General features: G+C 55.3%; 7 protein-coding genes and 1 non-coding gene across 8 annotated transcripts; 2 read left to right on the top strand and 6 right to left on the bottom strand.

The window, feature by feature from the left end:
- Window positions 1-255: 255 nt before the first annotated feature.
- On the bottom strand, window positions 256-345 carry L226DRAFT_t267. Its single transcript has one exon. It is a non-coding gene; the product is annotated as a tRNA-Tyr (tRNA).
- Window positions 346-1,262: 917 nt separating this feature from the next.
- L226DRAFT_472318 (Calcipressin) lies at window positions 1,263-2,016 on the bottom strand (the record flags this gene model as incomplete). The annotated part of the gene is made up of 2 exons (XM_067676452.1): window positions 1,263-1,707; window positions 1,775-2,016. 2 exons carry the CDS (start codon window positions 2,014-2,016, stop codon window positions 1,263-1,265), a joined length of 687 nt encoding a protein of 228 aa, XP_067529651.1.
- Window positions 2,017-2,515: 499 nt separating this feature from the next.
- On the bottom strand, window positions 2,516-3,909 carry L226DRAFT_494717 (DUF1014-domain-containing protein). The gene is made up of 7 exons (XM_067677493.1): window positions 3,683-3,909; window positions 3,216-3,623; window positions 3,099-3,161; window positions 3,000-3,029; window positions 2,896-2,936; window positions 2,699-2,840; window positions 2,516-2,642 (listed from the first exon to the last, which is right to left on the bottom strand). Exons 1-6 carry the CDS (start codon window positions 3,776-3,778, stop codon window positions 2,732-2,734), a joined length of 747 nt encoding a protein of 248 aa, XP_067529650.1. The 5' UTR covers window positions 3,779-3,909; the 3' UTR covers window positions 2,516-2,642; window positions 2,699-2,731.
- A 956-nt stretch (window positions 3,910-4,865) lies between these two features.
- On the top strand, window positions 4,866-5,384 carry L226DRAFT_575861 (Cerato-platanin; the record flags this gene model as incomplete). Its single annotated transcript, XM_067685265.1, has 2 exons — window positions 4,866-5,028; window positions 5,086-5,384. 2 exons carry the CDS (start codon window positions 4,866-4,868, stop codon window positions 5,382-5,384), a joined length of 462 nt encoding a protein of 153 aa, XP_067529649.1.
- An 898-nt stretch (window positions 5,385-6,282) lies between these two features.
- Window positions 6,283-7,489, bottom strand: L226DRAFT_472227 (NAD-P-binding protein; the record flags this gene model as incomplete). Its single annotated transcript, XM_067676449.1, has 5 exons — window positions 6,283-6,397; window positions 6,457-6,772; window positions 6,894-7,045; window positions 7,096-7,387; window positions 7,444-7,489. The coding sequence occupies 5 exons, from the start codon at window positions 7,487-7,489 to the stop codon at window positions 6,283-6,285; spliced, it is 921 nt and encodes a 306-aa protein (XP_067529648.1).
- An 894-nt stretch (window positions 7,490-8,383) lies between these two features.
- On the bottom strand, window positions 8,384-11,467 carry L226DRAFT_494709 (uncharacterized protein). The gene is made up of 6 exons (XM_067677492.1): window positions 11,423-11,467; window positions 11,265-11,361; window positions 10,937-11,165; window positions 9,666-10,881; window positions 9,417-9,613; window positions 8,384-9,356 (listed from the first exon to the last, which is right to left on the bottom strand). Exons 3-6 carry the CDS (start codon window positions 11,081-11,083, stop codon window positions 8,553-8,555), a joined length of 2,364 nt encoding a protein of 787 aa, XP_067529647.1. The 5' UTR covers window positions 11,084-11,165; window positions 11,265-11,361; window positions 11,423-11,467; the 3' UTR covers window positions 8,384-8,552.
- Window positions 11,468-13,335: 1,868 nt separating this feature from the next.
- L226DRAFT_548275 (uncharacterized protein) lies at window positions 13,336-14,831 on the bottom strand (the record flags this gene model as incomplete). Its single annotated transcript, XM_067682577.1, has 2 exons — window positions 13,336-14,105; window positions 14,159-14,831. The coding sequence occupies 2 exons, from the start codon at window positions 14,829-14,831 to the stop codon at window positions 13,336-13,338; spliced, it is 1,443 nt and encodes a 480-aa protein (XP_067529646.1).
- Window positions 14,832-15,656: 825 nt separating this feature from the next.
- Window positions 15,657-17,251, top strand: L226DRAFT_540079 (uncharacterized protein). The gene is made up of 5 exons (XM_067681800.1): window positions 15,657-16,013; window positions 16,067-16,180; window positions 16,242-16,428; window positions 16,484-16,635; window positions 16,699-17,251. The coding sequence occupies exons 1-5, from the start codon at window positions 15,974-15,976 to the stop codon at window positions 16,812-16,814; spliced, it is 609 nt and encodes a 202-aa protein (XP_067529645.1). The 5' UTR covers window positions 15,657-15,973; the 3' UTR covers window positions 16,815-17,251.
- Window positions 17,252-18,915: the final 1,664 nt, after the last annotated feature.

Raw genomic sequence — 18,915 nt, 5'->3', positions numbered from 1 at the left:
TGCCTTGTGGAACCTTAAAAGTGGAATGCTTGGAGACGTCGCGCTAGACGTACATACAGGACATAGTTAGCTACCAGCGAAGCATACTTACAATGGAGAATATGATGTGGGTATACGAAAACTGCTGAGGGCAAACACGCGGGACCCGAAGCCGACACCCACCTGGTGAGTCGCAGCACGGAAACAAGATGAAAGGATCCCATTTTCCTCTTGCTCTGGATCAGTCAGGCAGCTTGAAGAGTCCAATCAAAAAAATCCTTCGAGCCGGGATCGAACCAGCGACATCAAGATTGCTAATGTGGTAGCCTTTACAGTCTTGCGCTCTTCCAACTGAGCTATCGAAGGTTGGTCAAGGTGCAATAGAATATACTACGGCCCCGTCGTAGTTCAGGCTGTCGGAAATAACCATCGTCTGGCAGTATTGTCAGTGCGGTTCAACGTTCAGGACGTGATGTTCAGGAAGGAACAAAACATGCAGTGCGAAATACCTTAGGGGACCCCCACGCTTGTGGGAGACTTGTGAACGTAAGATGACGGACACATGGCCATGCCCTGGTTGCGGTTCTTGCAGCACATTCTCACAAGGGGTGATCCACTGATACCAATCCGTTATAGATGCGACGAGCATGGTGTACTAGACATACAAATAGATCCATATGAAGACATGCAATGTGTACAGTACCGTGAGTATGTGACCCGATGAGAGTGTATGAGACGATAATCCAGAGTCCGAACGTCCATGAGATAGACAGATAACATGCAAAGCGATCCCGAGGGCATTCTGGAAGCCGACAAAGTGTAAGTCAGCAACTTGTCTCGGTATCGCAAGATAGGACGAAGAAAGGAAGGGGGAGAGCGCATCAGAAGGAACAATTGGCAATATTTCGAGTTATCTCCATGCAGAGTCAGAACAGGTCTGAAAGATTTCATCTTGCGCGACGACAAAGGGAGTGGGGAGGAACAAAACCGATGATAGAGGACGATGGACTCACATGACGATATAACATGAGATGAGATGGTGAATGCAATGCGACAACGAAACCTGCCAAGTGCGGTGGTCAGTATCCACGGATACAGCATCGAAGATGTACGAGGACGAAACGAAAAGATCAGATAAATGAAAAGGCAATATAGAATTGTCCTCAAGCCCTTGCGGGTCGGTACAGGTCTGAGGTTATCATCACAAAGGCGCCACCGCGGCCAGAGGCGCGATGTGTACCTTAACTCCTCAATGAACGAGACTCACCTGAAGAGCACAACGATCAGACAGAGATAGATGCTGCCGGAGGCATCGCCGTGGGCGTCGGCCGCCAACGTGTCCTTGACGGAGCCCTCTCGCCATACGCCCAGTCCTCCTCCTCGTTCACTTGCTCTACACTGACCGCGACCGCGTCGCAGTCCTCGACGCAGACGGAAATACCTACGCCGTCCTGTGGCTCCACCAGAACCGAGAGCCCTGGTCCTCGCCGCTCTTGCTCCTCTTGGACCTCGAGCCTACGAAGCGCCGCGATGAGGTCATGTGCGAGCGGCGTCGAATTGGGAGGGTCTTCACGGATCTGCTCCCAACCCACAGGCGGCGAACCTGGTGGCGAGATGAGGAAATTCTTCTCGTTAACAGGTGGCCGTAGGTAGTGATTGTGTTCCTGGGTCTCATCGGACTCGATTGGGGTCGGGTCCGCGCGGTAGACACGGAGGATGTATTCTGGTCTGGGTACGGAACGGAGTATCGTCGTCAAAATGACAAAGCACACCCGATGCGCGAGAGCATACTCACTCGTTGTTCATCTCGCCGAGGACGAGCCCGTCATTGCTCTCCTTCGCCATCTCCGCGTCCTCCTCAGAGAAGTATACGAGGATCACGCGAGCAAGACCCTTAATCGGTGCCCATGTATGAAGCGGACCATACGTCGCGAAGTGACTCCTCAGAGCCTCCTGGATGATGGGTTCGAAGAAGTGTGTGGGCAAGCGCGTGATCACTAGGGTATTCGTGCGCTGTGGCGAGGTCGGGCTCGACATCGTCAGCGACGGCGGGCTCGTCGGCGAACCCGGCGACGAGGGGATTGAGACAGTCAGGTTGTTCACCATGGCTGTATGGTCGTGCGTACGGGGGGGAGGGAAGATGAAGGGGAGAAAAGTCGGAGATGGGTGGAGAAAGAAAGAGAGAGCGCGACGGGATATAGCAAAATTCGCGTTAGCTTACATAAGCAAACCTATTCGGCGCTTCAACAGACCCTCTGTGCAGGGCAGTACACCTGTCGCTGCGCAACTAAGCAGCTTCTACTCCATCGACGTCCTCACGTCGGGGATACCATATACGCCTACATGTGCTATGAGGTGCTATGCTGTATCGGCACGGAGACGACATACACTCACAGCCACCGCTTTGGATAGGTGCATAACAAGCCTCATATGACTACCGACCTCAGGTGCCAATCGACTGGCAAGTCGGAGTCCTCGGCGATGAACGAGGGAGTCAGCGATCCGACAGATGACTTGCTGAGCTTAATAATACAATCGTTGTATAGGATGAATGTTGTACAGCAGGCGTGTCAGGTATCAACTGAGAGCCCTTCCTAATTCGCATCTGAATGTGTCACTGGCAGTGGTGGCGTAAGCAAGAGGCAGGAAGGAACAATCGAAGACTACGCAGAAATTCTCAGTGAAATTAGAAACGGACAAAAAAATGATCATAGCGCACCGCAATTGCGTGCACGGGTCGTCAGCAAGGCCATTACGATGACTTCTCCCTCAGCCTGTCAGAAATCTCAGCGTGCTTCTTGTGTATCGCTTCGACCCTCTCCTCCTTTGACGCATCGTACGATAAGGTCGTCTGGTTGAAACTGCGGGAATCATTTAGAAATGGTATTCGGGAGGCAGTGGCATATAATCACTCACGGATTCTCGGGCGACTTCTGGAATTGCTTCCAGAGGAGGTCCTGTGATTTAAACGAATCAGCTCTGTCCACTAGTCCGCTATACGATGATTGGGTCAAACGCACATGGTATTGTTGCAACCGCATCCCAGGATGCTGAATTGGGCATATTCATAGGAACCGTCAACGCCGCATTCCGAACCACATACTTAAGGAGGGACTGACCTCCGCTCGTGCCTTAGGAAGCTCCCTCTCCTTGTAAGCCTCGAACGCTGCCTTGACTCTCCTCTGCACCAACACATGAGTAGGCTATCCCTCATCCTGTGCCGTGGCGGTACTCACCTCCGGATGCCTCTCGATATCAGCTGCTCTCGATCCAACGCTTGCCTTGTCCATCTTTGCAGTGACAACCTCCAGCAGGTCGATAGCGTTGTCGATACCCGTGGCCGTGTACGACTCGACTTCCTTCGGGGACTCATCGCTCGGCGCCGCACTGACCGCATCCAAACCGCCTCCCGCGGCAATCGCTCCAGGACCAGCAGGCTTGACGTCCTTCTTGGCAGCACCAGCCTTCTTCGCTCCGGCCTTGTTGGCCGCCTTCGGCTTGGACGGCGCACTGGCCTCCTCCTCGGCGAGTAGACGGGCGATCTCTGCCTTGCGCGCGAGCTCTGCCTTGCGCTTCTCTTCCTTGTCCTCCTTTGCCTTGTTTGCCTTGGATCCCTGCGCCCACTTATCTGCCTCCTTACGCTCCTGCGGTGTCAAGCAAATGAGTCAGCGGATGTAGAGAGGAAGGTGGCTGCGAGACGGACCCTCTCTGCCTCGGCTGCGGCGTTCTTCTTGGCCTCGTTCTCCGCCTTCTTGGCCCTGCCGGACTCCTTCTTCGCGTTTCCTCCCTTTGGCGCCATACTGGGACAAGTGAAGCGTAGATGGATGGTCGTGGATGTGGGGAGAGATGAGTGCGGCGGAACCGAGCGCAAGCTTCAGTGATCGGGCGATGACATAAGATCTTATCTTATCTCACGCGTCGATCTAATCTCCTCTGGCCTTGGCCGACAATTACGATTGCCTAGCACTGTTCAGGACTTCTCGTCTCAACGTCTTTCTCGACATGAGCCGCTGGTTTGGCCTGGTATAAGCTTACGCCGGAGAATTCTGTCTCTTTTTTCGCTGACGAGAGCCATCACATGGACCCGTTGTGATCCAGCTTCTAGCGGTGGACATGATCGGAATCGCAAAGAAGTTGGCACGGTGTCCGACTCGGAGGTGAGCCCATTCATCCATAGCGGAACGTTATGTACTGACATGTTCAGCCCATCAGTCGTTTTGGATGCCTTGGGGTAAAGCATACTGCGAGCACGATCCATTCTGGCTCGCTGCTGAGACTCACAATTGCTATGTCACGATCTTCTGGAGAGCATCATATATCTCCTATACCGGCCCTCGTTCTTGCGATGGATTCATGCCGAAGAAGTGCATGTACCTAAAGGAACTCAAGACGTACGGAGAGCATGGCTCTAACGCCGAGCTACTGTGAAGGTCTTCATTGAGTCCGATCCGCTTCGCTTGGCTCGACCCTCCGGCCCTTCGACAGCTTTACAGCATCTTCAGTGCATGCTCCTCCAAATGTCCATGTGCGGCGTCGTCTCGGGTCTTTCGAACGCGTCTGACCGCTCGCAAAAGCCTACTTTGCGTTAAAGATAGCCCCCGCCGGGTCATGCGGCACACAACGCGCCGCCTCTCCCACAGTATGTGGCTTCTACATTATTTTTTCGAACGCTGGACGTCGCCGCCGAGCATTCTCTATCCCACTCCTGACGACTCTCAGCATGAGGGCTACAGCTTCTCTGATGCGCGTCCCGCCTTCTACGACGCCTCGCTCCGTGTCCATGGGGTCCCTCTCGATCGGGGTCCGCCTTGGCTTGCGCATAAAACCGGCCTACGCCTTGGCCGTAGCTTCAGGCCCCACGCAGTTCCCTGCCTCACCTCCGAAAGATGAAGTTCGTCGCCCTCGCGACCACGCTCCTTGCCATCCCATGCGCCTTCGCGCAGACCTCCACCAACGTCTCGGTCTCGTTCGACCAGACGTATGACAACCCGGGCGGCTCCCTCACTACTGTCGCATGCTCAAACGGCCCTAACGGGCTGATCTCCAAGGGTACGCTCAGCTGCATCGTCTTCCGGATGGAGAGCTGACCATGGGCCGTACTCGCAGGCTTCACGAACTTCACGTCGCTGCCTGGCTTCCCCAACATCGGGGGCTCCTTCGCAGTCGAGGGCTTCAACTCCGTGAACTGCGGGACGTGCTGGGCGCTCACGTTCAACGGCACGACGATCAACGTGCTTGCCATCGATGTTGCTCCCCGAGGGTTCAACATCGCGCTCGCGGCGATGAACAAGCTCACCAATAACCAGGGGGAGTTCTTGGGTCGCGTCAACGCGACGGCGCGCATGGTCGGTCAGCTTGACGCATGCGAAGAGGGGTCGAGGACGAGTGGGAGCGGGCATGCGTGAAGTGCGACTCTGGTAACTGATTGTTGGAACGATCTGGGACGTTCACGGACTCTTTGTGCGATCATGGATTCCAGTTGGACGCACTTGCTACGAAGTTGACCATGGTGTATGATGTTACTGGCACAGAAATAGGACTTTAGGGACATTTGTGTATGATATTTTCTCAGTATGCAGACGATCAAGGGTACAGTCAGCTAGTAGTGCAGGTGTAGATTGCGGTACAGCTTGGGCAGCCGTTTGGTTTTCCAGGTTGAAGTCGTACCGACTAACATCTCCAGATGGTAGTCGCTACTTAGCGTATCCTTTTCGCTCGTCCGCCATGGCTTTCACCCTGTTGGCCGCTTCAAAGTCAACGCCTAAAGCATCAATGTCATCCGTCATCGATCATCCCCGGAGGTGTGAGTTGAATTCGTGCAGTCGTCGTACTTCTGAGCCTCAAGAACATCGCCAACGTCGTGAGTGGTTGGCCACTCGCCATCTTCCACAATTGCGTCGGAGTGAGTCCTTTGAAGTGGGCCTGCGTCTCCAGGGGCTCGGCTAAGTTGTGGAACGATTGAGGAAGCTCGGCGGGAGGGTCCTCTTTGCACGTAGTCGTACTTTGAACCATGGCGTACGAAGCGAAGCTTCGAGGAACGGAATTGGAGAGCTCCATGGGACACTGACATGCACTTCACGAATCCACACTCAGCGACCCGAGTCGCCGACGGAGAGACGTTCATCGTCGGTTCATATGTAAGATAACTGCGCATTCTGCGCACTCCGGTGTAGATAACGGATGTTATAAACTCCATATGGCTTGCAGGGCCGAACCTCACACTTGCATCAAATCTCACGTCTTGTTGACATCCTAGACTAAAAGTACAGTGAGTGGATATGTGGGTTATCGTCTCGAGGACATTCAGAGGCCTCGGAGCTGATCCTCGACCGTCCTCCACTTCCACAGGGACTCGCCGGGGTTGATCAACTCGTTTGAATTGTCGGAAAAGTCGAGCTTTCCCTCTCCAATGAGCACGCTATGCAGTAAGTTGTCAGTACTCTACTATATCAAACTGTATGAGACGAATGTACTGACCGAATGTAGCTCAGGATAGCACCGGGAGCACTCTGGGTCCCCTTCAACCCTTCCTTCTTCGCCACAAGATCCTCAGAGACGATCTTGCCCTTCTCCACGCCTTTGACGCGGGCGACAACGTCGCGAACTTCCTCGAAGCTGAGTGTGTCGCTGGCAATGCGCAGTTCGTCCGGAACCTTCGCGGAAGTCGCCGGGTCGATAGCAAGGATGGAGAGTCGGGCCAGGGCCTTTCCGATGTCCGAGAGCGAGGATAATGTCACCTTCTGGCTCGGGGAACCATAGGATGTGAAAGTGTTCTTCTCAATGTCGATACCGACTGTAAGAGTCGGGCAATCAGTACATCTGGTGCAGACGATCCAATTCTGCGGGACTTACGCCATGTCTGTGTGAGGGAGCGGAAAGTTACAACATGTATATGCTCGGGTGAAGAAGGGAACTCACCCCAGCCAAGGCGAGTTGGAGGAAGATACCGGTGTAAACCGCAACGACCTTCTTGCCCTTGACTTTCTCGCGAGTGTCGGCAGCAATCTTCTTCTTGATGACCCAATCGTCGACCTCGTAGCCCGGGAAGTCGCTCCGGCGGTGATCGCTGAACTCTTGTGAGTCTCTACTCCTGAGTACTAGGGCAAATGCACTTACACTCCGAACTCGCTCAGGAAGTAGACCTTGGCGCTGCTCCTAGCGACAGCGTCGATCAGCGCGTGCTTCTCGGCATCCGAAACCGTGTGCGGCAGGGTGTTCACGATAGCGTCGACGCCGGCGAAGGCCTTGTCGAACGACTCGCTCAGGTTGGCCTCGTCAAGCTTGTGCAGCTCTGCACCCTTCACGGCCAGATCCTTGGCTTTCTCGGATGCTGGGTTGCGCACGAGCACGCGGACGGTAGGGAATGACGAGCGGAAAGTCGTGAGGAACTCAGTTGTGACGGGGTTGCCTAACATATTGTACACGGTCAGCTCGATCGGCAAACCTAAACAACACTGTACTGACCTAGAGTTCCAGTGCCACCGACGATTGCAACAGTGTATCCGGACATTGTGTTCTAGTACTGGTGTGTTGGGGGTTTTGCTTGTGCTGGTATTTGCGAAGGTGAGGACGAATAGGGTTTATGGTCGATCGCAATCTCCTTCCGCATATATACGCCACATCTTCGAGTGTTCTGGAGTCGGCCGCCGAGTTGGAGTATGGGCGCCAATTGCGCATTCCTCGCCCTCGATGTCGTCGGATCTCGCCTAGCCCTGCCCAGTAGCTCAGCACCGTCAGCAGCCTCACACACACTCGATGAGACTTACTATAGCATAAGATGGTGTCATGCCGCCTAAGCATCTACCGGCCTGCGAACTTCCCATCACTGCAGGACTTCGAATTGGAAGGTAATGGACTCGACGGCGGCCCGGGCGCCTTAATGGCGCAAGCTGATGCACCAATACATATTTCATTGATCGCTCAGAGTTCAGCCCTTGTCAGTCAACTTGATGTCTGGGAGGGGGCGAATCTGTCTCCATGCCGAGACCTGTCCGACGGACGCACAGAAGCAAATACAACATACTTCATCACATCTCCTTAGCAGCTTGGCACGTATTCACTCATTCGTAATAGACCATTGGCTTGATAATGCTGACAGACTCCTTCTGGTGGTGGCTGTGTGCTGCATACGTGAGTTGAGTGCTCTAGCGACGGGACTACTAGTACTCACAGAGAGATTTGATGCCATACGGTGGCCTCCTACAGCACGCTATGCTTCCAAGTATTGGAAATGTCTTAATAGACAGATGGGCAGTGTCGACAGTCAGGTGTTAGTCAGACGTGTATGAGTACAAGCGCGTATGACGCCCGCCGTCACTGGGGTGGCCCCGAGCAGGCGCCGGTGGTTACGATCAATCGCATGTGAACTTCACTAAAGGTATTTAGGCTCCTCAGTTACATTGAGACCATCAGACTTCGCATTCATGAGGACGGAGGTATATTACTACCATAAAAAGAGCTTTGACTTGAATATACACTATGCGCAAGAAACGTCAGGGTATGAACGACAGTGGACAGAGAAGGTCACACGGAATTGAATAGGTACGATGATTCAACCGCGCGACGACTCACTGTCAGCGACGAGTAGACTTGCGAGAAGCGGCGAATCGACGGGAAGTCGATGTAGATGTCCCGGCCCCCTGGTCCACGTTCATCTTCCCCTCCTCCGTTTCGAACAACTCGCCGAAGATAGCCATGTCTTCATCTGCCTCAAGCTTCGCCCGCTTGATAGTGGGCGAGGAATCTCCGCTTTGGTCATAGTCGCTGGACGAATCTTCATCAACGGCATTGTCGTCGTTCTTGACCGGCGCGACCCTTGGAAGGGTAAGATCGCCAACGTAATCCTCGGTGGGCCAGCTCTCCTCCGCCAGTAGCCGTCGCAGCAATGCCTTGAAATGTGCGTGTGTTTTGAGCTGAGCAGCTGAGTCTATCACAGACTGATCGAGCGACGCAGGCAACTCCATCTCTGTGCCGGGATTCTTCAGCTTGTTGGTGATCCGCCATTTGACGCGCTCCTGCTTGAAGTCGATCACTGCGTATCGAGCCTTGAAGAGGGGTAGCATGTCGGCTATGATGAGGTTCAAGGGATGCTCTTTCTTCTTGTTTCGAGAGAATCGAAGTGTGCTGCCAGAGCCATTGGAGATGACGCCGCCCAGCATTGAGGTCCACTTCACTAGCCCGCATCGATACTGGTTCTTCTCCAGCAGGACGGAATCGAAGAAGGAGCGTAGGAAGGGGGCGGCCTCGTGGACCGAGCTCCGCAAGAAGCGTACACCCCCGTAGATGATTATGTAGAAGAAAGACTCCACTTCATCCTCGACGGCGATGGGCATCCTCAGCCATGTGAGCAAGGCAGCAGACATGAACTGCCAGGTACCCTATTGAATGATACGTGATGAGGAATAGATGCGAAAGAACGAGTTGACTTGGGTACTCACCATTCGCTCTGGTTGGCGGGCCCGAGCAGCTTTGCCGTCCTCCGGGATGGGCTTTGAGAGTTCCCAGTCAGCCAAGATGCCTCTCCATTCAACCACCAGCTGCCCGTCCTTCTCGACAAGTGTTGGCAAAATGAGGACATTTCCGAAGCTGATATCGCCGTGAATGAGCTTGGCTTTTGTCACCGCCTCCTCGTGCGCTACACACCAGAGTCAGGTATATTCACTAGCTCAGAGATCAACGCGACGTACCTTCTACGCAATCCAACACAACCTGGATGAGTTGGCGAGACGTCTTGAATTCGTTGAGGCGCAGGCATACTTCGTCGACGACGATTCGGTAGTGAGAAAAATGGCGCACGCGGGGCTGCTTGCGTTGCTTCTTGTCGTCGGTAGACGACTTGGAGGTACCTGAACGGGCCCGCTTCGATCCGCGACTACCTTCACTAGCCTCCCCGGAGTCCTGCACCTCGGAGTCCGGCTTGCAGTGGTAGTGCATCTGAGTCTCTTGTTGGAGATCTCCAGCGTGGAGTAGAGTAGGGATCCTCGCGACGTTCTGGTCCTGCAACTTCCTGAGTATCTCGCCTTCCGGATCAACGTTGACGTAGTAGGCACGCCAGGTGTCCTTCAACCACACAAAGCGCTTCGTGTGGACGTCGATGGCGATGTAGCCGCGCGTGCCCCGACCAAGCATGCCAGAAGCCTCAAAGACGGGTTTGCCGACGAGGTAGTACTTGAACCTCCCTGGGCGATCGGTCGGAACAGAGAGTCGATATCTCGGCGCATCGTCCTCGAGGGAAGCAGCGAACTTCTCCCGGACGTACTTGAACACGCCAATGGGAGCCGTCTTGCCGGAGGAAGAGGTGGAAGGAAGTGAAATCACGGTACCCTCGTCCTCGCAGATGTCCTCGGGCTGACCTTCCAGCGGGCTTTCGGCGATTCGGTCCATCAACTTGAAGAACTTGTGATTCTTCCCCAAAAGCTTTGCGGTGGGATCGAGGCCCTGATCCTCTTCTGTGAGCATAGAGAACCGCCAGAGGAACTCACACATGAGATCGGGATCTTGGACGTAGTCGAACGCCTCTGTGAAGATCGTCCCCGCGCGTTCCCAGCGCGTGACGCGCGCCTCCGTACCGTTGATGAGGAAGAGGAAGTTGGCGGTGCGTTGTTGGCGGGAGAAGGAGTAGGCTGAGTACGAAGCGAGCTGACCGCGGACCTCTGTCGGCTTCTGCGCCTGGGCGTCGCCCAGCAAGTCGTGGAATGGGTCGCTATCGGTGCCTCCCTTCTTGAACTCGACGAGGGCCCGCTGACGACCCCAATGAGGACGTCCGTCAGTGGGATGCTTCCTGCGAGGGTAGATTGCTGCATCGACCTTGAGTTTGTTTGAATCGGCGGGATCCCAGCGGTCCTGGGACAAGCAAACGGCGTAACCCGCACAGAGGGTCTTCGCGTTGTTGACGACGGCGACCTTAGAGACGCCGCCCGTAAGCACAGATCGGCGACATCGTCAAAAAGCCACGTACCCATCGCTCTGCAAGGTCTCTCTCAGACGTAAAGCCTTGAACCTTGGTAAAGTTGATTCCGACTGGCTTGGGCTTCATCCGGCGGGAATCAGTTGGGATGGGGAGAAAGGATTCAAAGAATTCTGAGGCTGTCACGCAGTACGACATGTCGGCTCCGTCTTCAACGAGATCGTCTCGAAGCTCTTCAAGGGTGGATTGTATGATGGAGAAAGACTCCCGACTACGAGTGCTGTTGGTGCGAGGAGTGGACGTCAATGTACTTTGGAATAGGTGCGGAGGAGCAAAAGGAGGAGACATGGCAGTGGTTGGTGGTGGGAGAAGACCATACCTGAGGGATCGGGCCGCTAAAGGGCTTATATGTGCGCGAGGGGAGGTGGCTACAGAAGTTCAACCGGCCACAGCTGGCCAGAGCAACGCTGTACCCGCTATGGACAATGAGACACGTGAGTGGCATGAACCGCAGCAATTAAACCCGAAGAAACGAACAATGTGCTTCGATGGTTCTTTGTGCTCTCGAACCCTAGGACGAGGTAGAAAGCAAAGCGAAAGTTGAACATGACGCCCAGCGTGAGGCGTGACTGATGGGCATAGCCGCCGGTGTGGCGTCGGCGCCTGTGGGTGGTTACCTGTTCTGCCGCAGCAAGTCGCCTTCATGAATTCCTATTATGCAGGTATCCGGAACATTCGACTTCTGATTGCCTTGAGACGTTGTTGTTTTGATTGTACACGCCGGAACGTAGGCTGCCTCCAGTTGCCTTTCAAGCATTGGGCGGATCCTCCAAGACGTACTATCCCCGCCCAGGACGCTGAGAAGGCACTCAACAGGGGACGGAGCGGCCTCTGGACGGAGGATTTTGGCCTACCCCAACCGCGGCAAGTACATTATGCACAAGTTTCGCCACTCCCGAATTGTCGTCCGAGTCGGAGAAGATTTGCATGCCTTCAATGCCGATGTTCAAGAATGGCAGACAGCTTATTTCTGTCATATGCGACTGCATCCAAGGTGCATCTTACCGCTCTACTTTATATGCCCGCGCTACAGATGTTAACCTCAGAGTCTTGACAGCGCATGTCCACGCCGTCAAGAAGACACGAACCCAGAGTCACCGTGATGTCAGCGCTGCGAATGTTCTGATCTTCCCCACCGTTGTGTCCGCAGCAAAATGCTGAGGATGGGAAGTTGCGAATCGTCTGGAAGGGTCTTCTTAGCGACTGGGAGCTGTCCAAGCTCATGACGCCTGCAAATGCCAAAGCCGCGGCACATCAGCCTGTGCGTACGCCGGATGTCTCCCGAAGACGGGCGGGCAAGACTGCAAGTGGGTCGACGACTCCGGCAAAGCACTCGGTCACCGATCAACTGCGTTATCGCGACGTTGCTTCCGTGGTTCTGTGCCCGCCATGCAGTGATTAACGCTGTGGTCGGTTGAAGACGACTTCATGGCGACACTCTCTGGCTTGGCCCCGGAAGCCAGCGACGACGTCCGCGACATCTCCAAGAAACTAGACAGCCATACTACGATGTTGCAGTTGCTCGGCGACCTGCTCGCACGCGATTGGCCACAGCAATCGAATGACGAAGACAGCTCTCCCTGTCCTCCGGATGACTCGGACTAGAAGCTCCGCTCCAAACGTCGCCGTACTAGGAACGCAAAGCCTAAGAAGTCGAGTGTCCCGATGCTTGTTGTCGTCGAGGAGGACGAAGTGCTACCACAGCTCAGCGACCCAGTTCCAGCGACTCAGCTCAGACCTACCGTTACTCAGACCCGGACGCGCGGTAGACATCGGACACGGGCTGCTGGACGCGCAGGCTCCGGCTCGTCATTGCGCAACCTACCCACATAGCGCGACCACCCTACTTATAGTTTGCTGTCACTCCTCGCACTCTGTATCTGTGCCTCGATGGTGTAACTTATTCCAGTGCTATTGGTCCTGTAGTATTCTTGAGCTTGAGTCTTCAATCCACTTCTCCGTGTGCTCATAGGATATAGATGCGATACAGACGGGCTACATGACTCGGACGTGTTGGATTCAGGAAGGACCTCTGTGCAAGGGAAAAGCGAACACGGAGGCCCGATGGATAAAGAGAACGCTAGGACTACATCAGTAGACTGTACAACAGCAGCAATTAACACGATAAACAAGGAGATAACGGAGAGCACGAGCAGCGCGATGTGCGGTATGCAACGTAACATTGTAAGACATCGAAATTGTGATGAGCATTGATTCAATCCATATCAGATCCTCGACAAGCAGGGTATGCAGCAGCAGAGAAAGGAGAACGGTATGTGAAGACATGACGAACGTACGTAGGTCGTAGTGATGAATGGTATTCATGTACTGTATTCTGTAACGGCGTGGAGAGGAGATACTGGACAAAGAACGGAAAAAGATTAAGTCGACTAGTCTGAGGTCTCTGAAGAATCCTCAGGCGGCGGAGCGCGGCTCGGCGGGCGCGTCGGCGGCCTGGTGGGTGGCCTGCTCGAGCCCGCGCGTGAGGTAGCCCGAGAGCGCGACCTCCTGGAAGACCTCGCTCGCTCCTCGGCCTCACGTTCCCTCGCTTCTGCCTCCCGCATCTCCGCCTCGCTCATGGGGTAGCGGCGGACGCACTTGAGCTCGAACGTGCATGGGAGTAGGTCCCGGCAAATTTCCCGCACGAGATGCGGGTCATCGACGACTCCACCGAACATCGTGTCCTGTCCGAGCCAGTCGCACCGAAGCAGCGTCTGCTGGAGCCGGCCGCCGGGCACACCGTGTGCGGTCGAGCGGTTGTGGTAGAAGGACTCGGAGAGAAGGCGCTTCTGTTGTCGTGACGCGTGATCGTACTGCTGCTGCGAAAGCCGCGCATACATCGACTCGTGGATGGCCTCGATCACGTCTCCACACGTTACGCCCACGGACTCGTCCGTAGCCGGGATGTCGATCGTCCACGGAAACGAGCGCGAGAGGAGACGGATCTTCGTAACACGCGGCCAGGTAGCGGGAGCATTTCGGCCGTTGTGCCAAGATCGACCTGGCCGATCACTGGAGCGTTGGCAGTTGCCTGTGGGAAACAGCATGTTCCACTTGAGATAGTCGCGATCGAGTGCATCGTTCGGGGGCATTATCAATGGATTGATCTCAACCTTCGCCTTCATGCGATGGACCAACATAGTTTTGAGGATAGGGCCATCTGCAAGCGTGGTTCAGCACATGCGGGCTAACGTATTCGGGCGACACACGTACAGTCTTGGCCCTCTGTAAACTTGTCCAACTCATCCCAAGGCTGCTTCTCCTTGGGGTTCCCGAACCGTCCTCCGGTGGAATGCGACTGTTGCAACGGAGGCGCGCCTCCGCCCATAGGTACAGTACCAGCTGCGGGAGTGAACGGATACCCGCCTGCCATTACACCCGGCATTGCGCCGCCCATCATCCCACCCATCATGCCTCCCATTCCACCAGGCATCCCACCGGGCATCCCACCGGGCATTCCACCGGGCATTCCACCGGGCATTCCACCGGGCATTCCGCCAGGCATACCACCGGGCATTCCGCCAGGCATTCCTCCCGGGATGGCGCCTGGCATCATGAACGGTGTGCCATACTGAGGCATACCCATGGGCATGCCCATCCCGTAAGGCATCCCTTGAGGCGGAAGCGGTTGCTGAAAGGTGCTGTACCCGGTTTGAGAGCCTGCTGCTCCCATGTAGGGCGTGGTCGGAGGCCCACCTGGACGAACGTATGGGGTCCCGCCTGCGTTGCTGCCGCCGCCGGACATGCCTGCGGCGGGGAAGCCGGTGAAATCCGTCGAGAATCCTTGGTTAGGTTGCATCATGGGCGTCGCTCCGCCTGGGAGCGCCACAGGTGGGATGAAGTAGGACCCAGGCATACCACCGACGAAAGGTTGACCGGCGGCCATGTAGGGCGACTGCGCAGGAAATGTCTGTCCTTGGGCCCACGCTGGAGCCTGGGGCGGGTTGTTGGGCGAAACTTGGGGGATAACTGGTGGAGGAGGATTGAGTGGGGTAGAGCCGCCACCGCCGCTGGGCGATGGGAATGGAGGAACGACAGGTGTCCACGACATCGCGTCGGTCGCGCGCAGGCTATCTATGACTCGGTGATACGCGTCCTAAGATGGTGACTTGGGGCGGGAATGTAAGGTTGGGACACAAGCAATGCGCGGGGCACTGTGCGCAGACGAGGCGTAACATACCTTTTTTGACGACGCCGAACAGCACTGCCTATCTCTGCAGATGCGATGACTCCAGTCCCGCGCTGTCCACGAGGCCCCCACGAGCTTGCTGGTTCTTGACCACCGGTCAGCAAGTGGAACGGAAGGGACACAGGATACTTTGAGGTCCGGCTGGAAGAGATGTCCGCGTTTGGGTGCAGGGTGCAGGGTACGACTGATTTCCAGCGATGTCGGCGATTATGTCGCTGATATACTCGCGATTACGGGGCTTTTCGTAACATGGGCGTGTTGGGGGCGTGCTGCGCGCGTTCATGCGGCGTCGTCGCTCATGGTTCGTGATGCACGGAGTCGCCAATGTCGAGGACACAGAGTGAGGCGGCGACTTCACTGATCGCGTTACGAGTGCAAGTTGACAATCCGACGGGCGGGGTTACAAAAGGACGCGTCTTGACGCGTGGCGATTGGCGGATGGTGTAACTCCGACACGCTCCGCTTCACATAGCTTCTGAAATCGGACTCTTCAGGACTCTCAGTCTGTCTTTTGCCAGATATCAGCATAAGCCGCGGCGTCACGTCTCGCCTCCACCACACTCACGTTGAACATCGTTATTTCCATCTTGATCGGCGTGGTAACGGACCATACTTCAGCGTGCATGTGAGCTTGATCTCATCCGATAACTTCGAGGCGCCTGGACTTCAATTACTTTGCGAAGATCGTTGTGGCATCGCCCCCGGCTTACTTGACTTGCCTCGCTGCTTCGTATAAAGCTCTCTTCTGAGCCAGCGCGGACATTATCCCCATTCTCCGCCTCTTTGGCTCATCCTTACGACCATCTGCACATACCTGACTTCCGCACGACATTGGCATCATGGCGGACACGATCGGGAAGTGGGCCCCAGGCGGAAGCTGTAAGTCACACCCTTATCCCATCGCAGGCACCATACCAAACCCAGGTCTTCAGATGGACCTGTTCTCAGCCAGACGGACTTGTACCTACTTGGTACGGAGCTCGAGATCAACCCCATCCTTGCGAACACGAGCGAATCATTCCAGCTGATTTTCAATCTCTCTACTGGTGCGTGTTTCTGTCTGTCACCTACGACTGCGCTCTCGAACATGGCATGCTCGCGTATCAGGCCAAACTGGCGGGTACAACCACGAAGCACGCGACCGAGATATCCCGTTCACCGCGAAGGAGGAGCCCGCCACCATGCCCCGAGTGGAGGAATTGATCATAATCACCGAGTTCAGTCCATGGTGCACTATCATCAAGAACCCTAATGGAGTTACGCTCGGAGATATCTGTACCACGCTGTTCAAGGAGTGCGTATTCGCATCTTGTTCCCGAACCATCCGGATCTCACTGTTCTTCATATAGGTACTCGGAGAAGATGGTTACGGAGAAGGAGTTTGACTCGTTGCCACCACGTCTGCAGGAGCAAGTCCGACGATATGCTTCCTCCGCCACAGGTGCTGGGTGGCAGCAGTACTACTCCCCTCCAGTGGCGCCGACGCAGTTCCGGAGAGTCGGTGAGTCGCCCTCCATGCGTACAGGACTCGAGGTGACTAGTATTGAACGATACCCGTATCCAGACTGGCTCCGAGAACGCGTGTTCTTCGACAAGCTAACCCGGAAGGACAGCTACGCCAAGGCACGCTTGGGCTACGCCGCGCCAAACATCTTCGTGCTGATGCTCTCTAACTACTGAGCGTCGAGCTCTGGAGTCCGCTTTCCCTTCTAGTTTCAGTCCCAATATCTTACACGCCTGCACACATCACCCATCACGACGATCCCGGATTCCAATGCACAAGATGCTGGACACTCACTACCTACAGTTATTTCCTCACTTACACGCACGTCGATGACCCGGCTCTCTGTTTCCTTGATTCCCTCAATCGTCTCTTATACCTCCGCTGTCATGTACTTTGCGATCCGCGATCTCCAGCTGTGCTATAACATTGTATCGAAGCATTTCCTCTCCATCACTTCTATCATCTGCGCTAGTCCTCGCACGATACACACCGCTACCATACATGGGTACTCCGGGAATCCACAGAATAACTTGTAAGTCGCGCCCGTAGACTTATATCAGCACAATTGTTCCCCTTACACCACTTCAAGAGCGTTTGTTCTCCACCACCGGTCCTTAAGGCGCTTCTGCCTTCCCCGGTTTTTCCTCGTGCACTGGCGGCAGCGCTTCAAGTTCAAGTTGGATGGCGGCTCGTCGTCCGAACTGTCCGACGCAATCTTCTTGCTAGGTCATTGGGCCCTCGAGGTCTCCAACCTTGTCCAGCTGTGGGGCAGATACTCGTCGAGCAATCCGAGCCACGCCCCACGGACCATTCGTCCTACAGCTTCCGAGTCCTACAGCTCGCGGACGCGAGCCGTCGGCCCCGAATACTCCCTGTCAGCACATTCTTTGCCGTCGGCACGTCGAGGATCATTTAGCGCGCTTCGAACCAGGTGCTGAGCAGCGTCCTGAACGCGCCATTGATTGGTGGCGCCGGCTTTGCCGGCGTCGTCGGCGAGCCACCCGTGTTGTATCAAAATCTGCAAGACCATGATATCCTGCAACGGATGAGGCGTCATATGCACACCGGTGAATAGTCACTGATCTTCTGAGGTGTCTGGAGCTCATACCGGTTTTTAGGTCGAGTGGACGAGAACACAAGGCCCCGCAAGCAGCCCCTGCCACCCAGGCTTCCGATGTGTACCTCAAGACGACCAGGACATAACTGCCCTCAAGGTCAAAGGGACTCTACTTCCGGATGCTTGCGACCGCTGGGGCGTACCTTTCCCGCGCTCCATCTTCAAGCCCCGTGGAGCAAAGCTCGATCCTCCTTCGAGAACATGGAGACGGGTGACCCAAAGCACGTGAAGACATGCCCGGATGTAAGCTTGCAGCTCGAGGAATACGTCGCCCCCATTTTCTCCCAGCCGCATGGCACATCGATATTCCTTTTCTTCCTTCAAGTTAACGGTCTCAAGGTACGCGCATTCCGGTGGACTCGGTCGGGCCTCACTTCGTACACGGGTGCTTTCCGCGGATGCTTTTGCAATCCAGAGTGCGTGCCGCGTTTAGTAACTATAGGAAGAATTTGTCCAATAAATCTCGAATAGTCATGGCGGTTACCTCCTGCGAGTTACGGCTCACAACTTGGCGGTTGGACTCGGAGGTTCATATTGCTCAACTTCCACGTGATCGACGGTTCAGGGCATCTACTAGTAGCGTAATCAGCATTGCTCGGATGCGTACAGAATAGTAACTCATATAACGCGACCTGAAGGGAACCCCACTTCACTGCGGAGGAGGCGGAGGAGGAGGAGTTAGGCAAGATATTACTTCCGTCGACGCTATTATTTTGCTTATCAAAGTACGGTACTCAGTCATGCAGCGAACCAATCTCAGAATTATCCAAGGGGCATTGCACATACGCTTCTTACGAACGGGTGGTTGGGGAGGGGTCCGGGCACCGGAACGACCTAGGCCAACCGGCCTGATTGCCGAGAGGCTGGTTGCTTCGGTTTCAGGCTGAATCATCCATCGGCCTGAGGATCCACGCGCTTTCCTATCGACTGCCCGGTGCCATCGGAGTGGGCCGAGGCATCGAGGAGTTGCATCCGTCGCGACAATATGAGCCATACATAGATGGCCCCATATGCTATGCTGGAGCTTCTTTTTGCTAACAATGGATTCACCTCGTGCGCTTTGCGAGGACCCCAACGTGTGCGACAATTGTGGTCCATTGCACTGCTTCGGCCATCTTCTATGGTTGCAGTGAATGTTCGCAGCACATCTCATTTCGGCC

Source organism: Lentinus tigrinus, assembly GCF_003813185.1.
Source record: "Lentinus tigrinus ALCF2SS1-7 unplaced genomic scaffold L226scaffold_51, whole genome shotgun sequence".
Taxonomy (NCBI): Eukaryota; Fungi; Basidiomycota; class Agaricomycetes; order Polyporales; family Polyporaceae; genus Lentinus; species Lentinus tigrinus.
Note: the sequence above shows the minus strand (reverse complement) of the source record. Positions and strands in the feature narration are given on the sequence as shown.